The 20,996-nt window shown below is 46.8% G+C and overlaps 1 protein-coding gene across 1 annotated transcript; it reads left to right on the top strand.

Annotated features, from left to right (window-relative positions):
• The first annotated feature begins 11,454 nt into the window (after positions 1 to 11,454).
• LOC137664572 (alcohol dehydrogenase 1) lies at positions 11,455 to 17,245 on the top strand. The gene is made up of 9 exons (XM_068402745.1): positions 11,455 to 11,472; positions 12,379 to 12,480; positions 14,221 to 14,362; positions 14,472 to 14,559; positions 14,675 to 14,894; positions 15,014 to 15,274; positions 15,588 to 15,723; positions 16,238 to 16,376; positions 17,007 to 17,245. The coding sequence occupies exons 1-9, from the start codon at positions 11,455 to 11,457 to the stop codon at positions 17,029 to 17,031; spliced, it is 1,131 nt and encodes a 376-aa protein (XP_068258846.1). The 3' UTR covers positions 17,032 to 17,245.
• The last annotated feature ends 3,751 nt before the right edge of the window (positions 17,246 to 20,996 follow it).

The following is a 20,996-nucleotide window of genomic DNA, read 5'->3' as shown; positions in this document are numbered from 1 at the left end:
AAATCTATAGGAGCTACCAGGATCACAACCAGTCTGGCAGCTCCATTTGTTCTGTGCACCAAAGGAAATGCAAGGACAGGATCCTTATGGGTCCCTTCCAACTTGAGATAGTCTAGGATTGTATGACAGCATGGACTCAAAATTAGCCGTTGCTCTAAGATTCCTGTACTCTGTTTAAACACATTTTTTCCCTCAGCCATTCTCCTTCACGAGGGTGAATAGAATCAATTGTACGTGTTTAATAGACCTTCATCAATATTTCTGATATGTCTCTTCAATGTATAATATGTCAGGGTGGATCTAACTCTCACATTTACCTCATTTGCCACCTCCCCCTTCCATTTTGTATGAGGTAGACACTATTTTTGTCCTAATGGAAATGAAAGCAACAGGGCACCTTCAAGAATAGTGAATTAGCAATCTTGCTAACAAATGCAAAGCCATGGCTGCTAGGATACGATATAGTTTTTTCTTCATAGCAGAAATGCAAAGATTGTCTCTGAAACTGGTGCCCAGTTACCCGGAAGACAAAAATTTAATGCTGAGGCATTAATATCTACCTTTGTCTTTTAATTAAACATTATTGAAGGGTTTGAACTACTGCAGGCAGGGGAAAAGATAAGATTTGTACTTTGCCCTCGTAAGTGCATTTCAGAGTCTATTCCACAAAGTGATTTCTGTCAAATATTCTTCCATCTTGCCACCACTTTGACATGGACAGGAAACAAACAGAATACACAAAGGGGGCCAGAACACTGGCTACCAAGGTGAAGACAAAGACCTTGAGGCCTGTGCCTATCTGTACAAACATTGGACCTAACCGATCAGTTATTAAATCTTCTCTGATATGTGAACACACAGAGCAAGTCAAGATATGAAATATTGTTGCACGCAGATACACGGTATCTGTCATTAGAAGGTTAATCATTAAATCCATGCCTACTGACATACAAGTTTGATTTTATTTTCCCTCTATTAATTGGATAAGAAATGCCAGCTCAGGAAAAAAGAACTCAGGAAAAAAAGGAGAGTTTATGACCTATGAAATGGTCAGCGACCTGCTACACCACTTAGACACACACAAGTCTATGGGGCCGGATAGGATCCACCCAAGGGTACTGAGGGAGCTGGTGGAAGTGCTCACGAAGCCACTTTCCATCATTTATCAGCAGTCCTGGCTAACCAGGGAGGTCCCAGTTGACTGGAAGTTAGCAGATGTGACGCCTATCTACAAGAAGGGCCAGAAGGAAGATTTGGGGAACTACAGGCCTGTCAGTCTGGCCTCAGTGCCAGGGAAGGTTATGGAGCAGATCTTCTTGAGTGCCATCACATGGCACGTACAGGACAACCAGGCGATCAGGCCCAGTCAGCATGAGTTTATGAAAGGCAGGTCCTGCCTCACTAACCTGGTCTCCTTCTATGACAAGATGACCCGCTTACTGCATGAGGGAAAGGATGTGGATGTTGTCTACCTGGACTTTAGTAAAGCCTTTGACACAGTCTCCCACAGCATTCTCTTGGAGAAACTGGCTGCTCGTGGCTTGGACAGGCATACGCTTCACTGGGTAAAAAACTGGCTGACTGGCTGAGCCCAAAGAGTTGTGGTGAATGGAGTTAAATCCAGTTGGCAGCTGGTCACGAGTGGTGTTCCCCAGGGCTCAGTACTGGGCCCAGTCCTGTTTAATATCTTTATTGATGATTTGGACAAGGGGATTGAGTGAGGGTAGGAAGGCTCTGCAGAGGAATCTGGACAGGTTGGATCATTGGGCCAAAGCCAATTGTATGAGGTTCAATGAGCCTAAGTGTCAGGTCCTGCACTTGGGGCACAACAACCCCATTCAACGCTACAGGCTTGGGGAAGAGTGGCTGGAAAGCTGCCTGGAGGAAAAGGACCTGGGGGTGTTGATCAACAGCCGGCTGAATATGAGCCAGCAGTGTGCCCAGGTGGCCAAGAAGGCCAACAGCATCCTGGCATGTATCAGGAATAGTGTGATCAGCAGGACTAGGGAAGTGATCGCCCCCCTGTACTCGGCACTGGTGAGGCCGCACCTTGAGTACTATGTCGCATTCTGGGCCCCTCACTACAGGAAAGACATTGAGGTGCTGGAGAAAGTCCAGAGAAGGGCAACGAAGCTGGTGAAGGGTCTAGAGCACAAGTCTTATGAGGAGTGGCTGGGGGGACTGGGGTTGTTTAGTCTGGAGAAAAGGAGGCTCAGGGGAGACCTTATCACTCTTTACACTACCTGAAAGGAGGTTGTAGCGAGGAAGGTGTTAGTCTCTTTTCCCACATAGTAAGTGATAGGACGAGAGGAAATGGCCTCAAGTTGTGGCAGGGGAGGTTTAGATTGGATATCAGGAAAAATTTCTTCACCAAAAGGGTTATCAAGCATTGGAACAGGCTGCCCAGGGTAGTGGTGGAGGCACCATCCCCAAGGATTTAAAAGTTGTATAGACGTGGTGCTTAGGGAGATGGTTTAGAGGTGGACTGGGCAGTGCTGGGTTAACGGTTGGACGTGATGATCTTAAAGGCCCTTTCCAACCAAAACAATTCTAAGATTCTATGATTCTGTGCTCCATTACATGGAGCAGCCAAACAACAGAAATGTTTCAATAATTTCTCTCTCGCACAGACCTGTTCGCTTCAGTTTTCAGTTCTTTGAGACTAAATTACCACGACAAACAACAAGTAAAGAAATTCTGGATAACCATGTTCAAGGACAATGAATTCAAACTGGAAGAGATGCAAAGGTATGCTAGTAGCAGGGCCAAAGAAAAGAAAGCCACAGCAATAAAAGAAACTATAAGCGTGTGGCTTGCCCACTCTAACAAAAGGGAGGGTAAAAGGATACGGCTACATTCCAAAAATAAATTAAGGGTATAAACAGCAAACAAGAGGAAAACTTTTTGCAGTAACTGGCATTGTTTGCACAGAAACAAGTGGGGAAAAGAAGCCTAGAAATTAAAAGAAGACTAATCTGATCAAACTATCATAAATAATCTTAATGGCAGTAAACCCCCCTGTTTCTAACGCAGAACACGACAGGTTTATGCTAAGGGCGACATGATGCAGTTCCTACAGCGGCAGAGGAAGAGACTCAGATTTAGTGGAACTGCGTCTTCCATTCAAACAGAGCATTTCACATAAGGAATCTATCCAGCCCCTCAGGCACATCATTTGGCGCACAACACCCATACAGAGATCTGCTGCTGCTCCAGGCACTGCTCCATTGATCCCATCCTGCCTAAACAGCTGTGCAGGATGACACATCTCTGGGGCACGTGTGTCGCAGTGGAGGTCTCTGCTGGTTCCTGTGAGTTCAGAATGGAAATATACTAAGCACGTACCTATTTCTCCTCATTTCCTTTCCTGCCTTCTGTACTTGCTGTGTGATTGAAGTTTTACAAAGCCTGAAGTAACGAGAAGCCCAGAAACCACGTAGATAATCAGCAGAAGCAGAAGCAACTCTTCTGTCAACAACCACATATGTTTTATACCTGTGAAGAAGCCCTTTGCATGAGCACTTTGAAGGCAAATGGTTTTCTCCAGATTCGGCAGCAGCTCTAACTGAGAGCACCCAGGCACTTGCCGTACAAGCAACGCTTCATAAGGAATTAAAAAGAAAAGCATGAAGAACAGTTCCTCACTCCCTTACTTAGCTATACTAAGATATTCTCACCAAAATTTGTATTTAAAAATACACTTGTTACACGATCGATGTCTAAGCCTTTGATCTGGATTCTGTTCTACAGCAAACAAGTCAAACTGTAACAGTTGAAATCTTGGTAATATTTTTACTTGAATTGGATTTTCTGCTGCAACACTTAAGATTGCTAGGTTTGGACACTTGCTACTGATTGTTACAGACAGTAAGAAGTCAATAATAGTCCTAGTCTGGATCACGTAGTTTAAAGAACAAGATAAGGCAGTGTGAATTAAATTCCTGATCAGATCAGCACTTACGCTGATCAATTCTCACTATATGCCAGGAAAAAATAAAGTCTTTACTGAAAGCAGTATCATGTGATGGTACCACATGGTCTTACAGCACAGATAAAACACGGCACCATTACAGAAATGTAAGGATGCTTTTATCTTCATACACTAGTTGCATGAAATATGAACATGGTCACCAATTTCAGTGGGAAATTACATGCATTTGATACTTGCAGGTACCAAACCCCCTGCTTCGCTTATACAGTTCCTCACAAGTATTAGTACCTGCGCTAATAATTTTTTTTTCAGAATTCTCAGTTTCCTATTTTGACCTGTACCAGATACTCAATTACCTTAATTTTTGTTTTACTTGGAGGTAATATTCCTTTTTCTCAGCAAAACGGTCAACGTTTCAAAGACCTGTCAGTAACAACATTACTAGTAGCTTTATGCCAGTACTGAACTGGTAATATTATTTCCAAAGTTCAGATTACCAAAGTTTGCACAAACTGAGATGGGAGCCATATTCCGGAACAAACAGCACAAATTTGCTTTGAACATAATTAAACATTTGCAATAAAGACTGGTTATCTCTTCAAAACATCCTTTGTAATAAACCTGCTGAGAGATTTTCTGCTCTATAGGGTTTAATAAATGTAGGAAAGGTCTTACTTTGTTATAATTTTGGTAAGAATTATAGGAATGTGCTTATTTTTGCTTCGGCTTTCTTCACAACCTTTGGGCTTGCATGCTAATGCAAGACAACGGAAGTATTTTCTCTATTCTGAACGAAGTAATAACAATACTACTAATAATAATTCATCAACAACACAATAGAACTTGCTCAAGCATTATACTAATGCTTGCAGTAGCAATTTTCAGAAATTTGGTTGATGTATTGCCATTTCTTTTGCATTTTTGAGGGGCTTAGACTAAATGTTTTGTTTGGTACAGTCCTGCCACAAACTGTCACTGACTTAAGTTCAGCTCCAAAACAGGACATACATGGAGTTCAGATATTTGCACTCAAAAGCAACATCCAAAACCCCCCTTTATTCTCTAACAGGCTGGAAGAGCAGGCACCTGACTTCAGTACACCCTATTCCAGTTTTGATCTGACAGCTCCCCGGTTTGCACTTTCGCCAGAACTGCCCCAGTTCCACAGGTTCTTCCACTAACTCTGTCAAAGCATCTCTCTACCGATGAGATGTCACTCAGTAGCCTACATAGGAAATGCCAGTCCTTGTCCAAGACCAAGAGTACACCATGCTAGGCGCTCCGAATACAGAATAGAAATGCATCCCCTGCCCACAGAGTTGTACTGGGTCTGGCTGGGATGGAGTTAACTTTCTTCACAGCAGCCCCTATGGTGCTGTGTTCTACAGCTGTGACCAAAACAGTGGTGGTAAGACACCAATGTTTTAGCTACTGCTGAGCAGTGCTTGCACGGTGTCAAGGCCTTCTCTGTTTCTCACGCTGCTCCATGCAGCAAGCAAGCTGGGGGGCAAATGGTTGGAAGGGAGCACTGCCGGGACAGCTGACCCGGACTGCCCAGAGGGATATTCTGTGCCATGTAATGCCATGCCCAGCAATAAAAACCGGGAGGCAACCTTTCCGAGGTAACTGTTGGGACATTGGACCCATAACACGGTAATGCCTTTTGACCTCTTTTGAGCAACCCTTATCCCAGTCCATGGCCCTCTGAACTTCTGGAAACCCCTCAGCACAATTAGCAATTACACAGCACATCATGAATGCCCAAATGAGTTATCAAAGGTTAACAAATCCCATCTTGTCTGCCAATTTGCAGTAACTTCTGCACATAGAACTCACTCTGCCCTGCTATAAAAGTTACCTCTAATTCATTAACTACTTTTTAAGCAAAAACCCGTAAGACTGCAGGTAATGAGATAAACAAAAATAACTTGTTAAATGTTTCAATTGAGTTCTAGCACCTCCCTACCAATAAAACACTACAAGAAGTACCTCCCAGTAAACAATATGTTTCCCTAATGTCGCATGTGTGTCTGCACAGCCTTAATTTTATACTGGTGCCAAGTCTCAAAAAAAGTAATCAATTAGCCAGGTAACTCTGTAATAAATATAAACACATAGATTTGTGCAGGATTGGGAATAAAACCACCACTCTCATACGTGTGAAGCAAACCACCTCCTCCATCTGTACCGTCATGCATTAATTCCAAGTTTTGCTAATTTCACAGAAACATTTATTTCTCACTTTTGAAAAAAAATCCAATGATGAAACCTTATTTGTTTCATTGATGAAACAAGATTTGATTGCTATAAAATAACTGCCTTAAGTAAATTCTAACTTGCATTTTACCAATTATTTTGAACTGTTGCTACATGGAAAATTGTGTAGGCACGTCTGCATAGTGATGAGGTCTGTCATTACAGCAGTGCCAGCTGGTGGTGACCTGTCACTGTTTTCCCTGCGTACTGCCCATCAGCTTCTAAACATGCTGGAAGAGTTGGATTTCAGCACAGCTCAAGCACCTACCTGCAACAGACATCCGTGGCCAAGGTTTGCTCTGTGCACAGCGGGGTGTGGGGGCACACATGCGTGCAGCCGCCAGCTCCACAAACGTTCTGCCATTCTCAATGCTAAGCTCTGCTACCTGCTGCAACACGACGAATGTCAGTGAGAAGCCATTCAGCTGCCCCTTCCTCTAGCTAGCGAATGCATTGCTGCTAACTTTTTGGGAAATCATATTAATGGGAGAAAAATTACCTCTGGGTCAATGTAGCACCATTTCTCTTTGGGGGACATAAACCAGGCAACGTTTGTGTGAATGCATTTCAGTTTTGCCTGTGGATAGGCATGTCAGTCCCCTCCAGCCTCCCCACACCTTGCCAATCTCTTCACCAGTGTGCGAGGTTGCAGCCAGCAGCCACAGCGCCTAACCATCACCTCCCAGTTCTGACTGTGGCGTACGGCCAGCTTCTGCCCTCAGCACTCAGACTGCTCCAGGACCAGCACCCTGGCAGATCACTTGCATCTTCTTTCAGCATACACTGGCTGCCAAGCTTGCAAGTGACTTGCCCTGCATCTTCTTGTACTTCAAAGTCAAACGAAGGTACAGAAATCCCTCACTAAAAACTAATGTCTCCAGGATGACCACAATAGTATAATTTTAAAAAAAAAGTTAATAAAAAAAGTAATAAAGTAATGCAGATCCCTAGTTGTTTTTGGCATTTCCTCCCCCTTGCCACACAGAACAGAGAACATCCTCCAAGCAAAAACATGATTGCCAGGCCCCTCTCCCACATGCTCACGGTGCTTCCAAGCCCTCCTCTTGTCTCAGTCCTAACTGATATTCCTGATGAGCGCATAACATCTGCCAGAACAACACCAAAACCAACCTATTATACAAACCACAGCAGCACAGGAAGCCATCACCTATAGAACTTATATATAAACCTGAAACACACATGACAGAATCACAGAATCACAGAATCAACCAGGTTGGAAGAGACCTCAGGGATCATCGAGTCCAACCATTGCCCTGACACACCCTGTCAACTAGACCATGGCACTAAGTGCCATGTCCAGCCTTTTCTTAAACACATCCAGAGATGGTGACTCCACCACCTCCCTGGGCAGCCCATTCCAATGTCTAATAACCCTTTCTGAAAAGAAATTCTTCCTAATGTCCAACCTGAACCTCCCCTGGTGAAGCTTGAGGCTGTGTCCTCTTGTCCTATCGCTAGTTGCCCGGGAGAAGAGGCCAACTCCCACTTCACTACAACCTCCCTTCAGGTAGTTGTAGACTGCAATAAGGTCACCTCTGAGCCTCCTCTTCTCCAGGCTAAAAAAGCATAGATCAGTCAAGAGCGCAGTGTGGTAACTTGATTTACTTGCATGCTGCTGAGAAGAGAAAGACAGTTGCAAAACCACTTACCATGTCCAGGGGCTTCCAACAGGACACATCAACACTGCAGGCAGCATCACAAAACTGCAAGGGAAGCAAAAAATAAAAAAAAAAACTAACAAATTCAGTCTCTGAAATTGGACAATGAGCATTAAGGAGTTATGGTTTATGTATCTGTGCTTTTGTCTACCAGAATCAGTACCTGCAGTTTCCAAAACATCAAAGACACTCACAAAACCTGAGCATCTGTGGAGTTTAGCTAAACATAAAATGTTTGGAGGCTTTTTGGAAGCACTGACAAACTGGGGGTGACCAAGAACATGAACTTCACAGGAGAGCTTGGCAGAGCTGAATTTAACCAAGGAAATGGACAAGGCCTGCTTTGATTTCAACAACAAGGTTTTAGTGGCAGCCAGTGAACACAAACAGAAGTAACTAGTGGAAAGCCTCAAGAAGGCCATGGGACAGACAGCCTGATCACATGGCCTTTCATTCCTTCTCAACACCTTTCACCATTTGTGAAACCTGTATAGCACTCTCACTGACCAAATTACCTTCCAGCTAGGTGTCAGCTTTCCTGAGGCTACATATCTAATTTGTCATTTTAGTTATGTTATTAAATGTTATTTTTATGTTATTTATTAAATGCTATAGTTGTTTATGTTGTGTTATTAAAGTTTATTTTTCCCCAAGCTGGTGCTGTTGTCTAACTGTGGTATGTGCTGAGCTTTGTGAGCATGTCACTGGAAAATAAAACCTCCATTTCTTACTGAGGGGGACTTAGTTACACCTTGCAATTCCTCAAGCACCAGCACTTCTCATGTAAAATCCCCACAGCCCGTGGCAGAACTGTTCACCTGATCTCACACAACCATGTCTGCAGCTCTCACAACAAGCCCTTCCTACCCTGCCTGGAAAAAGAAGGTGCCTTTGAAAATGAAACAGTGTGAGCAGGTTAACGATCCCATCTCGTAGCAATAGCCCCTTTGCCTCAAACAGTGCTGGATGGGATCTCAAGGGGCCCAGCCAAAACTTCCATCTCACTGCAGTACCCTGAGTCTACACTGGAAAGGGGCTGCCTTCACCCAGTTTGAAGAACACTGCTGCCCAGCAAAGCCTCCACCACTATAGTTTAGCCAGCTGAGTATAGATTCCTCTGCCAAGTACCCACAGTGGAGACCTGAGGACAGCTCCCACCTGTGTCCAGGTGAGATCCAGGGGGTACCAAGTATCTCCAGACCAGGTGCAAGAGGGGGACTCCCCCACAGAGGGGATGCACGAACGTGCACACGCTGCAGCCCTCAGGGAGCAGCGCAGAAGGGCTCAGTCACATCCCACTGCTCGGGAAGGAAGCTGGATAACCTGCTGTCGGCAGGATCAGGGGACGAGACCCATTACCCAGGACAACCGGCCTGCTCCCTCACAGGCAGAATAATGAAAATCTGCCTGCCGGACTGACGGGGTTGCCTTGTAAGACGTTGACGCGGCCGTCAGAAGCACAAACCCAGCCACATCGCAATGCAACACCGCGGATACCGTGAGGAAACAGCCAGATCCTCGCCTGCACCGGGGTGTGCAGGAAGAAAAGTGCTGCAAGGGGCTTGTAACTCCCTGCGGGTGCTCCTGTCCTGCCATCCCAGCGGGGAATGAGGGAGGGAAGGAGCCAGACCCCTCATAGGGCTCCCCAGCCGAACACTCTCCTCACCCGCCCTCACTGCCACCCCCTCCCCAACAGCCGCCTCGCCCTCCGCCCCACACTGCCTACAGCCCCTGCCTGGATGCCTACACCCTCTCCAGTGTGGACTTGGGCCACAATCCCTTCAGAGGTATATCTGCTGCGGCTCAAACATAAGCATGGCCACAGATGCTTCCAGATGTACCTGCTATGGCATGGGCTTATCCACAGCCACAGACACTTTGGGCTGCTCTGCTCCCACATGGACTTGTCCACAGGTCACAGTCCCTTGGAAATGTCAGAAAGGACTGTCGTGGTTTAACCCCGGCTGGTAACTAAGCCCCACATAGCCACTCACTCGCTCCCCCCCGGTGGGATGGGGAGAGAATCAGAATAGTAAAAGGGAGAAAACTTGTGGATTGAGATAAAGACAGTTTAACAGGCAAAGCAAAAGCCGCGCACATAAGCAAAGCAAAACAAGGAATTCACTCACTACTTCCCATGGGCAGGCAGGTGTTCAGCCATCTCCAGGAAAGCAGGGCTCCATCACGCGTAACGGGTACTTGGGAAGACAAGCGCCATCCCTCCGAACGTGCCCCTCTTCCTTCTTCTTCCCCCAGCTCTATATGCTGAGCATGACGCCATATGGTATGGGATATCCCTTTGGTCAGTTGGGGTCAGCTATCCTGCTGTGTTCCCTCCCAGCTTCTTGTGCACCCCCAGCCTACTCACTGGTGGGGTGGTGTGAGGAGCAGAAAAGGCCTTGACTCTGTGTAAGCACTGCTCAGCAGTAATGAAAACATCCCTGTGTTATCAACGCTGTTTACAGCACAAATCCGAAACACAGCCCCATGCCAGCTACTGTGAAGAATATTAACTCTATCCCAGCAAAAACCATCACACATGGTAGCATTGCCCAGTCTGCATTGGTGAAGCTAGAGATGGGCCCAAGGGATTTGGGAGCTGGGCGTTCAGCCTGCCAACAGCAGGTGCTGCTGCTGCAGCTGACCTTACGCCCTTGCACCATGAAACACAGCTGGGACACCCGTTAGCAAGTGCCAACACAAACCTTTCCAGGCAGTTCCCTGTACACGTAACCGTGAGGGTTACATCACACATGGGGTGCTCATCTTAGCCTGGTCCTCCAACAAGGTCTCGCTCACCCAATCTCCTATAAATCACCTTGCCCAATACCTCAGCAGAAACAGATCTCTGAGAACCAGGAAAGCCTGGGTGAGTGAACCCCTCCTCGCAAACCTGCATACACACATGTGAAACAAATGTGTCCTTGAAAAACCCCCTTCCTGACACATTCTCCCCTTGCTACCCAGGTGAAAATAGCTGCAATACCACAGACAGTTAAGCTTCGCTCCAAAAGGGCATGCGTGTTAGTCCACCACACCGTGCTTTCACTGCCTATTTTTCTTTTATTAATTTTTAATCCTTTTACAAATACCTTGGGGTGAACTGCTGCCAGGTCAAACGCTACCCCTTGGCAACAAGGGGACCCTGAGGAAGCCCAAGCAGTGCCATGAATCTCCTCCCTCCACACCTGCCAGAAGCAATCAGAGGAAAAAAAATCTCTCTGTACCTTTCAGGCAGGGAGGGCAGGGCATGGCCCGAAGGCAGAGCCACCGATAAAAGCCTCCCCAGAGGACTTCTGCCCGCTATCCATCTCCCTGCCGCTATCCCGCTCCTCCGCTCAACGCTCGCTGTGCTCCTCAGCGTCCAGCACCAGACACAGGTTAACCACCGCTCCGCGCTCTCCGGCCACGGTCCCACGCCAGGACTCCCTCCGCGCTCCCTGCCTCCCCTTTCACCTGCGGCCGGCGGCTGCCCCGGAGGGCTCCGGCTCCACGGCCGTGACATTTCTCAACAAGGGGCTTCGGCCAGACGGGCGGCAGCTTCCCCCCAGCCTGCTGCAGTGACGGCAGCGGCTCTGCTGAGACCACATGGCCACTTCTGGAAAAGTAAGGACAATGTGTTTCCCGTCTTCGTTTCCGAGGTGCCCTGCGCTTGGGGCAATATTCTGCAAATGGCTCAGCCTGCGCCCCTCTACTGCGCGCCCTCTTGCCTCTGGCCTTACTCCCCCTACGCACCCAAACCCCTTTGACTTACGTGAGCTTCTGCTGTCATACAACCGCATGTGCGGGTACCTGCGTTAGGTAGAGCCTTCCTCTCCTGTCCTGCCCAGCAGCTCAGGAATGAAAATACTGAATCGTACCGCTTGGAAAAACACCCTCCTTCTCAGCCCCGCTCTGCGCTCCCGCTTTGGCAGGGAAACAGCTCTTCAGAGGTGCCATCTTGCAGCCGCTCATCTCCTGCATTCAACCTTGTCCCTGGCAATACCCTTTTCAAGCTGCAAGCTGAATTTTGCTGATGTCAAACCAGCTTTGGGGTGGCTGGTTTGGGAGATGCCACACACAAATCATCCCTTTGGCAAAGGAAAAAATTATCCAGTTGCCAGCCAGACAGGGACCGTTCCTTAACCCCTCTTAGGTGCCTTTAAGCCAGTACCTTACAAGACCAACAGCAAAGCTCTTAACAGGCATTTCCACTAGGTCGGGTCCACACTCCCTATCAGAGCACAATCTGTCCACTAGCATATGACCACATTATGAAAAATCCACAAAAGCCATTCAAAATCAATGATTTCCTAAGGGTATACTTCATACTCTTTGTGTGAGAGAGTACAAACGGTGTCTCCTCAGACCTTAAACTAGGCCAGCATTTATTGAACATCACTTGGCTTCGCGTACAGCTGAGCACTTCCGAGTTTCTGCACCTCTGGTTTAGGTGATTGCAGGATGATCGTCCCCAACTGTGTGCCAAAGGCAAACATTCCCATGCAGCATAATCCTCTCTGTTGCTTCCAGGTTATCAGATGCAGAGCTGCTGTTGCCTGGGCCACGGGCAAACCGCTCTCTCTTGAGGAGGTGGAGGTTGCACCTCCAAAGGCAGGTGAAGTTCGTATCAAGGTAAAAACATGTTCCACTATTTTTTTCTACCTTGTGGGAATTGCTGTTCTTGTGGCTATACCTTGAATATACCTGTCAGGGATCTGTGTCCATCAATAGGCTTTAATTGTCCAGAGCAGCCTGAGCTGTAAGCCCCACTCATGCACCGTCTGCCAGGGGCTCCCTTTCACATTAGTCCTTGTGTAAGCTGTAGCGTAGGAACTCCTGTCTCCAGCCCTCTCTCCTGGACAGACCCTTGGGTCTTATCTCCAGTCCCACCTCCAGCTGTCTCCTGTCACTCTGCCCAGACCTCCTGCATGGACTCTGCCCCTGGTTTATTGCTGGTCTGGCCTGAGGCTGCCTACAAACCCTCTTGTCAGCACTCAGCTCGGCCCACTGCGTTCAGGTGCTGTGGGACTGACTCCTAATCCCTGAGGGCACTGCCTGCCCTGTGGTCGCCCTTGGCTCCTGCCTCTTCCTGACATGGGCAGCAGCCCTGCTGTGCCTGCTCCCTCACCATACCATTTCCCACCCCTTTCTTGGAAGAGACTGGGGAAGTGGGGAGCAGAGCTGAGGAAGTGCCACATGAGCAAAACAAACAAAAACAAAAATTCAGGTTAAAATGTTCATAGTTGATGCTACTTGACAACCACAGAATAGCGAAAAAAATGTGCCAAGCAGTCCAGTTCCTGATCCCCTTCTGATCAGGCTCCCATGTGGCATCACACAGACACTCAGGAGCAATGGGTGATAAAATGCAGCAGCCCCCAGCTAACTGAACCCAAACAGGGGAGATCCATTTTCCCCCTCAGCTTCCCTGAGGACCGCAAAACACTCATGCTGGCCACCTCTTGGACTGTAGGTTTCTTAAGGAGAAGACTAATACTCTCATTAAGTGCAAACTGCTTTAGAACATGTAAATAGGTAAATGTCTGCTCCACACCAGAAAATGCCTATTGGTAACAATATCTCGGCACCAGTGAGGGTATTTTTTGCCCTCTTTCTCTCCCCAGCTGATCACATGAAGAAAGGCCTCCACGTAAATGTTCACAGCTTATGACGCTTCTTGACCTTACACATAGTTTAGCTGCAGATTTCACTGTGCCATCAAAGTTAAGGCTGTAGTATGTCCTAGAGAACCTCATCCTTCAGCACTTACACTAGATCCTGGATAACAAGAAAATCTGATCATATTTGACACTCAAAATTTTGAATTTCTGTTGAAAAAAAATGGGCTTTCAGTTGAGAGACGTCAACTTGTGGATAAAAGCACAGGACTGTGCATAGCAGGGCCCTGAGACAGTGGGCTGCTGCAACATGCCAGTGGCCATGTAATGCCCTTGAACTATCCATCCCAAACATCTCCCACGGCTCTTGGCAGTGACCCCATTCAGCTCACCAAAAAACAACAGTCTTCACTGGATTACCAAACTCTGTGGCACACCTGTGCACAGCATGACACTTTGCTCTCCCTGCTAAGTTACGCCAGGCTGTTTCAGACACAACCTGGGAGTTTCAATTCCCAGAACTCTAGGAACCGGAGACTCGACAGACTAATGCCCAGCCCCTACAGCACAGTGCAGAGGAAAGCCAAGTGAAGCATTCAGTGTGGGCAGAAGGGGAAAGCCCAGCCTGGACACAGTGTACTGGCATGAGGTGGCAGCATCAATTTTGGTGGGAATCGTAATATCCCTGCAAAAATTACTTCCACAAAGTGAGTTAAACAGAGGCCACACCATCTTCTCCTTCTTCTCCAAACAGATTGTGGCCGCAGGCATCTGTCGCACAGATGACCACGTTTTGGAAGGCATCTTTCCTGACATGCCTTTCCCAGTTATCCCAGGCCACGAAGGAGCTGGGATTGTGGAAAGCCTTGGAGAAGGAGTGACCTCTGTGAAACCAGGTAACAGACACACACACAAATACACACCCAGGATTCAGTTCTCCAACAGGCAGCACCTTCAGGGCCTGCCCAGAGAGAGGCACCTAACATGGGATGTGTGTTATTCCAGGTGACAAAGTCATCCCCATTTGCCATCCACAGTGCGGTGAATGCAGCTTCTGCCTGAATCCCGAATCCAACTACTGCCTGAAGTCCCAGTGAGTTTGCTTCACCTTCCCCTACACCTAAATGGGGTTGGCTGTCTCTCAACAAGTCTGACACCGCCACGGGTGCTTTACTTGATGAAAAACAAATGCTTGCGCCTCCCAACAGCTTATCCAAACCACAAAATCTGCTGCCTGACAAGACCAGCCGGTTCACCTGCAAAGGGAAGCAGATCCACCACTTCCTGTGGGTCAGCACCTTTTCAGAATACACCGTGATCCCGGAGTACGCCGTTGCCAAGATAGATGCTGCTGCACCTCTGGACAAAGTCTGCTTGCTCGGCTGTGGGTTTTCCACAGGCTATGGGGCTGCCATCAATGCCGCCAAGGTTGGTATTCAGGCGTGTCAAGCACAAGCACCGCATGGCCGCCCTCACACCCTCACCAACCCTGTGCAACAGAAACCTCCTCTTCATGCTGGAGACTCACAGGGCCTCATCTTGTGCAGGTAAAACCAGGCTCCACCTGCGCCATCTTCGGCCTCGGAGGAGTTGGCCTCTCTGTTGTCATTGGCTGCAAGGTGGCTGGAGCTTCCCGCATCATTGCCATTGATATCAACAAGGACAAGTTTGCCAAGGCCAAGGAGCTGGGAGCCACTGACTGCCTCAATCCTCGAGACTTCAAGAAGCCCATCCAGGAGGTAGTCACTGAGATGACCGGCCATGGTGTGGACTACTCCTTTGAGGCCATCGGGCTTGCGGATACCATGGTAGGTGGCATTTCAGCACGTGTCCTCACTCCCAGCTCATTCACAGGCTCCTGCCAGGGCAAAATTCACCCCGGTGGGCAGTTCCTTGCCTGCTGCCTGCACGGCCGGGCACACCTTTGCTCAGAAAGGCAGTTATTGGCTTCGGGACAAAACGATGCACAAGTTTCAAAACAGGCCCTGAGCTCTCCATGTCTGCTGCACAAGGGAGTCTGTGTTTTCAGATTGCCAAGGAGGGGCAGATGGCTGCACAGAAAGAATGCTTTTCTGACAAACTCACCAGCGCATTCTCTCATTCACCTGCCTGTCCGATCAGATTGCTGCCCTGGCTTCCTGCAATATGAACACTGGCGTCTGCGTGATGATTGGGGAACTGCCTTCTGGTTCACTGATTTCCATCGATCCTATGCTTCTGCTGTCTGGGCGTGCATGGAAGGGGACTCTGCTCGGAGGTACGAAACTTAGCAAAACATTTTAGGCCTTTCAGCCTTTTCCTGTCATGGAAATTTCCAAATGTCTGTGGAACAGGTACTCTTCAGGGCACATGAATAACCCTCCCCTTGAAAATGAGTTTTCACATCTGAGCAATGTCCTCAGCTGTCAGAAAAAAGACCGTTTTCCTCATAGTCATCATTCACCAAGCTCTTGGTCGCAAAGAATATTTCAAGCTTGGCAATGTCCCAGGAAGCCTCCTTGAGAGGGTTTTCAAGAAAAACAACTAAAGAGGAATGCTGCATTTCCATTGTATATGTAGGCATGAAACATGCTAATAAACCTGTAACTGTTTCATAGAGTTCAACACACACAACTGTCTGTGCTAACCCACTCTCATCCCAAGAAGACGAAAATTTCTCACAAGATAAAGGCACCAATTTGGTCACTCAGTCCTGACTCTCACAGCAACACTACCTTACCAAAACAGCATTTCTCCAACTATTCACTGCAGGTGCTTTCTCCCATCTCTAGGTTGGAAGACGAGAGACTGTATTCCAAAATTAGTTTCCAGCTATTTGGAGAAGAAATTCAACTCAGACTTGCTGATCACGCACACGCTGCCCATCACTAAAGTGAACGAGGGATTTGAGTTGTTACGTGCAGGAAAGAGGTGAGATCCTGACTAGCAGGAGCGAGGGACAGCAAGCACCACCTCCACCTAAAATTCAAACAGCCCCAACACTCCGGCAGGCAGAGCACGCAATACTGCCTTCTCAAAAAGCACCTGAGCCTTTTGAGGAAACAGGGACAAGAGACATATGTCAGGAGGATCTGCCATAACCCTGAGGGAAGAGCCCACGCTCAGCACGGGGAGCCCTCCTGCTCATGGTTCAGCTCAGCAGAGATCCCACAGCCCTGGCACTGCACTGAAGCCAGCACAGGCCCTCAGACACCACATCTCAGGGCACTGTTTGAAAGCACAGGACAGGCGATGGAGAACGAGGAGTAAGGGGCAGCCTTGGTGACAACAGCGTAAAAGCCAGAGGAAGGAAGAACATATCCTTACAGCAGCAGCACCAGAGCTTTAGGGAGGGACAAGGTGCCTTAGATCCTGAGGGCTTCCCTTCAGCAGGGTTTTGAAAGCTGCCCCATTGCTGCACATCTCATGCAGCTGCGTTAGGAAGAGGCTGGGTGAGAAAGAAGCCAGACAGTCCTCAGGCACACCTGCCACCCTGCTGCTTGCTCCTGAACCCTCCCAGCCACAGCACCTCTAACTCCTCCCTTCCTTTCCTCTTTTCAGCATTCGCACTGTCCTGCTCTTCTGAAGGACACAGCCACGGGAGGACAAGCGGAGGGACCAGCGCAGCAGACCACTGCCCTTCTTGCCCAGCACCTCACTTTGTGGGGCACAAGGAGACAAGAACGAGGGACTCGCCGACGCTGGTGCAGCTGCCAGGGCTCCTGTGCCCGGACGAGACCCAGAAGGATGCCTCTCCCGAAAAAACGCTTTTACCAATAAAGGGTTTCAGTCAAACTCGCCCCATGCTGTGCACTCAATCAACAGGGGTCCCGTGGGGCAGGAGGGCTCTTCCTCATACCATGGGCCCTTCCATCACACCCCTTGTCTCAGCAGCCAGCAGCTGCCTCTGCCCTCTCCACTGCTGCTGCTTCCCACCTTCACCCCCTCAAACACTTACACCCACGTGTCTCTGCCCCCATCTCAGCTGGGTGAATGCTGCAACCCCAACCAAAGGCTGCCAGGAAAGCCACAGCTGCTGCTCTGCTGTTCTCTGGTCTCACTCACAGGACCACAATGTGTTTTGCTACATGAGGTTATCCTCAGGTAAAACCTGTCACGCCAGCACCTTTCACTTAAACATGAGGTTTTCTTATCACATTGTTTTGTCCTGTGCTCTCCTAATTTTTTCTTCTTCAATGCACATTTGTTCTCTTTAGATCCTCTGGCCTCCTGAGCTCAATCTGGTGGCTTTTCTCCTGATCTAGTTTTGACCTTGGTAACGACCTCAGAGAAATTTACAGATTGGAATCAGGAAGAGAAATTCCAAGTGCATTTATGTCCCACAATATGTATATGTGGGTGCTAGAGGTACTATACCTAGGCTTTCAGAAAGGAAAAAGCCAAATTCCTCCTTACATTGCAGGAGTGCAAATCTATAGGAGCTACCAGGATCACAACCAGTCTGGCAGCTCCATTTGTTCTGTGCACCAAAGGAAATGCAAGGACAGGATCCTTATGGGTCCCTTCCAACTTGAGATAGTCTAGGATTGTATGACAGCATGGACTCAAAATTAGCCGTTGCTCTAAGATTCCTGTACTCTGTTTAAACACATTTTTTCCCTCAGCCATTCTCCTTCACGAGGGTGAATAGAATCAATTGTACGTGTTTAATAGACCTTCATCAATATTTCTGATATGTCTCTTCAATGTATAATATGTCAGGGTGGATCTAACTCTCACATTTACCTCATTTGCCACCTCCCCCTTCCATTTTGTATGAGGTAGACACTATTTTTGTCCTAATGGAAATGAAAGCAACAGGGCACCTTCAAGAATAGTGAATTAGCAATCTTGCTAACAAATGCAAAGCCATGGCTGCTAGGATACGATATAGTTTTTTCTTCATAGCAGAAATGCAAAGATTGTCTCTGAAACTGGTGCCCAGTTACCCGGAAGACAAAAATTTAATGCTGAGGCATTAATATCTACCTTTGTCTTTTAATTAAACATTATTGAAGGGTTTGAACTACTGCAGGCAGGGGAAAAGATAAGATTTGTACTTTGCCCTCGTAAGTGCATTTCAGAGTCTATTCCACAAAGTGATTTCTGTCAAATATTCTTCCATCTTGCCACCACTTTGACATGGACAGGAAACAAACAGAATACACAAAGGGGGCCAGAACACTGGCTACCAAGGTGAAGACAAAGACCTTGAGGCCTGTGCCTATCTGTACAAACATTGGACCTAACCGATCAGTTATTAAATCTTCTCTGATATGTGAACACACAGAGCAAGTCAAGATATGAAATATTGTTGCACGCAGATACACGGTATCTGTCATTAGAAGGTTAATCATTAAATCCATGCCTACTGACATACAAGTTTGATTTTATTTTCCCTCTATTAATTGGATAAGAAAAAAACATCCTCCTTTCTTAAGGTATCCACAAAGCTGCACAGCAACAGGATCTCAGTATCAACTCCCCTTCATACTCACACCCATTCCAAATGTTTTGCAGGTGCCAGCTATCCATGGCACTTAACACTGCAAACGGGGCAGTCAGCAATTCTGAAATCTATGCTGTCTTCACATCAATCTTGTGTTTGCAAGTTTGATGGAGGAGAGCATGTCATGGATGCTTTAAGGAAAAATAATATTACACATTTGAAAGACCTTTTCACAACTTTTTGTAAGTTCTAAGCTCAACAGCAGAGACTGGAGATGTCCTAAGAGGCAGGGAATATCAGTACATGTAGCACTGTTCGCATTTATGTCCTTAGATATGAGATGAAAACCTAAGCCATATGTATGGAATGTTACCTAGGAAGCAGTTGAATAATTTCATTATCTGTCACAGTATTTGTGAAATGTGTTGTTTTAAACTGGATTAACCAGTTACAGCTAATATGATAAATACACAGAACACAGCAATGACACAAAGCAGCTCACTTAGCTAGGTTAGTTATTACATGGAGCAGCCAAACAGAAATGTTTCAATAATTTCTCTTTCGCACAGACCTGTTCGCTTCAGTTTTCAGTTCTTTGAGACTAAACTACCACGATAAATAACAAGTAAAGAAATTCTGGATAATCATGTTCTAGGACAATGAATTCAAACTGGAAGAGATGCAAAGGTATGCTAGTAGCAGGGCCAAAGAAAAGAAAGCCACAGCAATAAAAGAAACTATAAGCGTGTTGCTTATCCACCTAACAAAAGGGAGGGTAAAAGGATACGGCTACATTCCAAAAATAAATTAAGGGTATAAACAGCAAACAAGAGGAAAACTTTTTGCAGTAACTGGCATTGTTTGCACAGAAACAAGTGGGGAAAAGAAGCCTAGAAATTAAAAGAAGACTAATCAGATCAAACTATCATAAATAATCTTAATGGCAGTAAACCCCCCTGTTTCTAACGCAGAACACGACAGGTTTATGCTAAGGGCGACATGATGCAGTTCCTACAGCGGCAGAGGAAGAGACTCAGATTTAGTGGAACTGCGTCTTCCATTCAAACAGAGCATTTCACATAAGGAATCTATCCAGCCCCTCAGGCACATCATTTGGCGCACAACACCCATACAGAGATCTGCTGCTGCTCCAGGCACTGCTCCATTGATCCCATCCTGCCTAAACAGCTGTGCAGGATGACACATCTCTGGGGCACATGTGTCGCAGTGGAGGTCTCTGCTGGTTCCTGTGAGTTCAGAATGGAAATATACTAAGCACGTACCTATTTCTCCTCATTTCCTTTCCTGCCTTCTGTACTTGCTGTGTGATTGAAGTTTTACAAAGCCTGAAGTAACGAGAAGCCCAGAAACCACGTAGATAATCAGCAGAAGCAGAAGCAACTCTTCTGTCAACAACCACATAAGTTTCATACCTGTGAAGAAGCCCTTTGCATGAGCACTTTGAAGGCAAATGGTTTTCTCCAGATTCGGCAGCAGCTCTAACTGAGAGCACCCAGGCACTTGCCGTACAAGCAACGCTTCATAAGGAATTAAAAAGAAAAGCATGAAGAACAGTTTCTCACTCCCTTACTTAGCTATTTCATTTTCAGAGTGTAATTGAATGTGTAACAGCACTTAATGTATTAAACATCCTCTTTCCAGGATATTACTGAAGTCTTTCGGATTGTCATCTTATCAAGCAAAAACTATACTACGTGATATTTAAAATAAAAAATAGACAAAGTTTTATAATCCAGTTGACTCCTTACAAATCAGCAATTTGGGGAGTAACACTTGACTGCTAACACAGCAATGAAGGTATCCTGACCAAACACTTCTTTTTAACCGAAACTCACAGCAAAGACAATCAAAAAATACCACTAGCACAAATCTGCCATTTAACTAGTAATAGGTCTGGTGCTTTTCCTCTGTTCAGCAGCTATCCCTCAAAACCAGTGGATTGTTGGAGCAGGTTTTATACAGTAGTCAGAGTATTCAGGTTATTAATATTACTGTGTCAGTTTATTAGTGCTCAATGTGGTGGGTATATTTAACCTGGACAGATACAGAATGCTCAGCAACAACTAGCATTTGAGAGATGT

The sequence above is a fragment of the Nyctibius grandis genome, chromosome 6 (genome assembly GCF_013368605.1).
Source record: "Nyctibius grandis isolate bNycGra1 chromosome 6, bNycGra1.pri, whole genome shotgun sequence".
Classification (NCBI taxonomy): Eukaryota; Metazoa; Chordata; class Aves; order Nyctibiiformes; family Nyctibiidae; genus Nyctibius; species Nyctibius grandis.
Note: the sequence above shows the minus strand (reverse complement) of the source record. Positions and strands in the feature narration are given on the sequence as shown.

Excerpts from the sequence above, each read along its gene's own strand:
- LOC137664572 (XM_068402745.1), top strand. Across the intron at positions 14,560-14,674 it reads AACTACTGCCTGAAGTCCCA|CTTATCCAAACCACAAAATC; the intron begins GTGAGTTTGCTT and ends GCCTCCCAACAG. Across the intron at positions 14,895-15,013 it reads CTGCCATCAATGCCGCCAAG|GTAAAACCAGGCTCCACCTG; the intron begins GTTGGTATTCAG and ends CATCTTGTGCAG.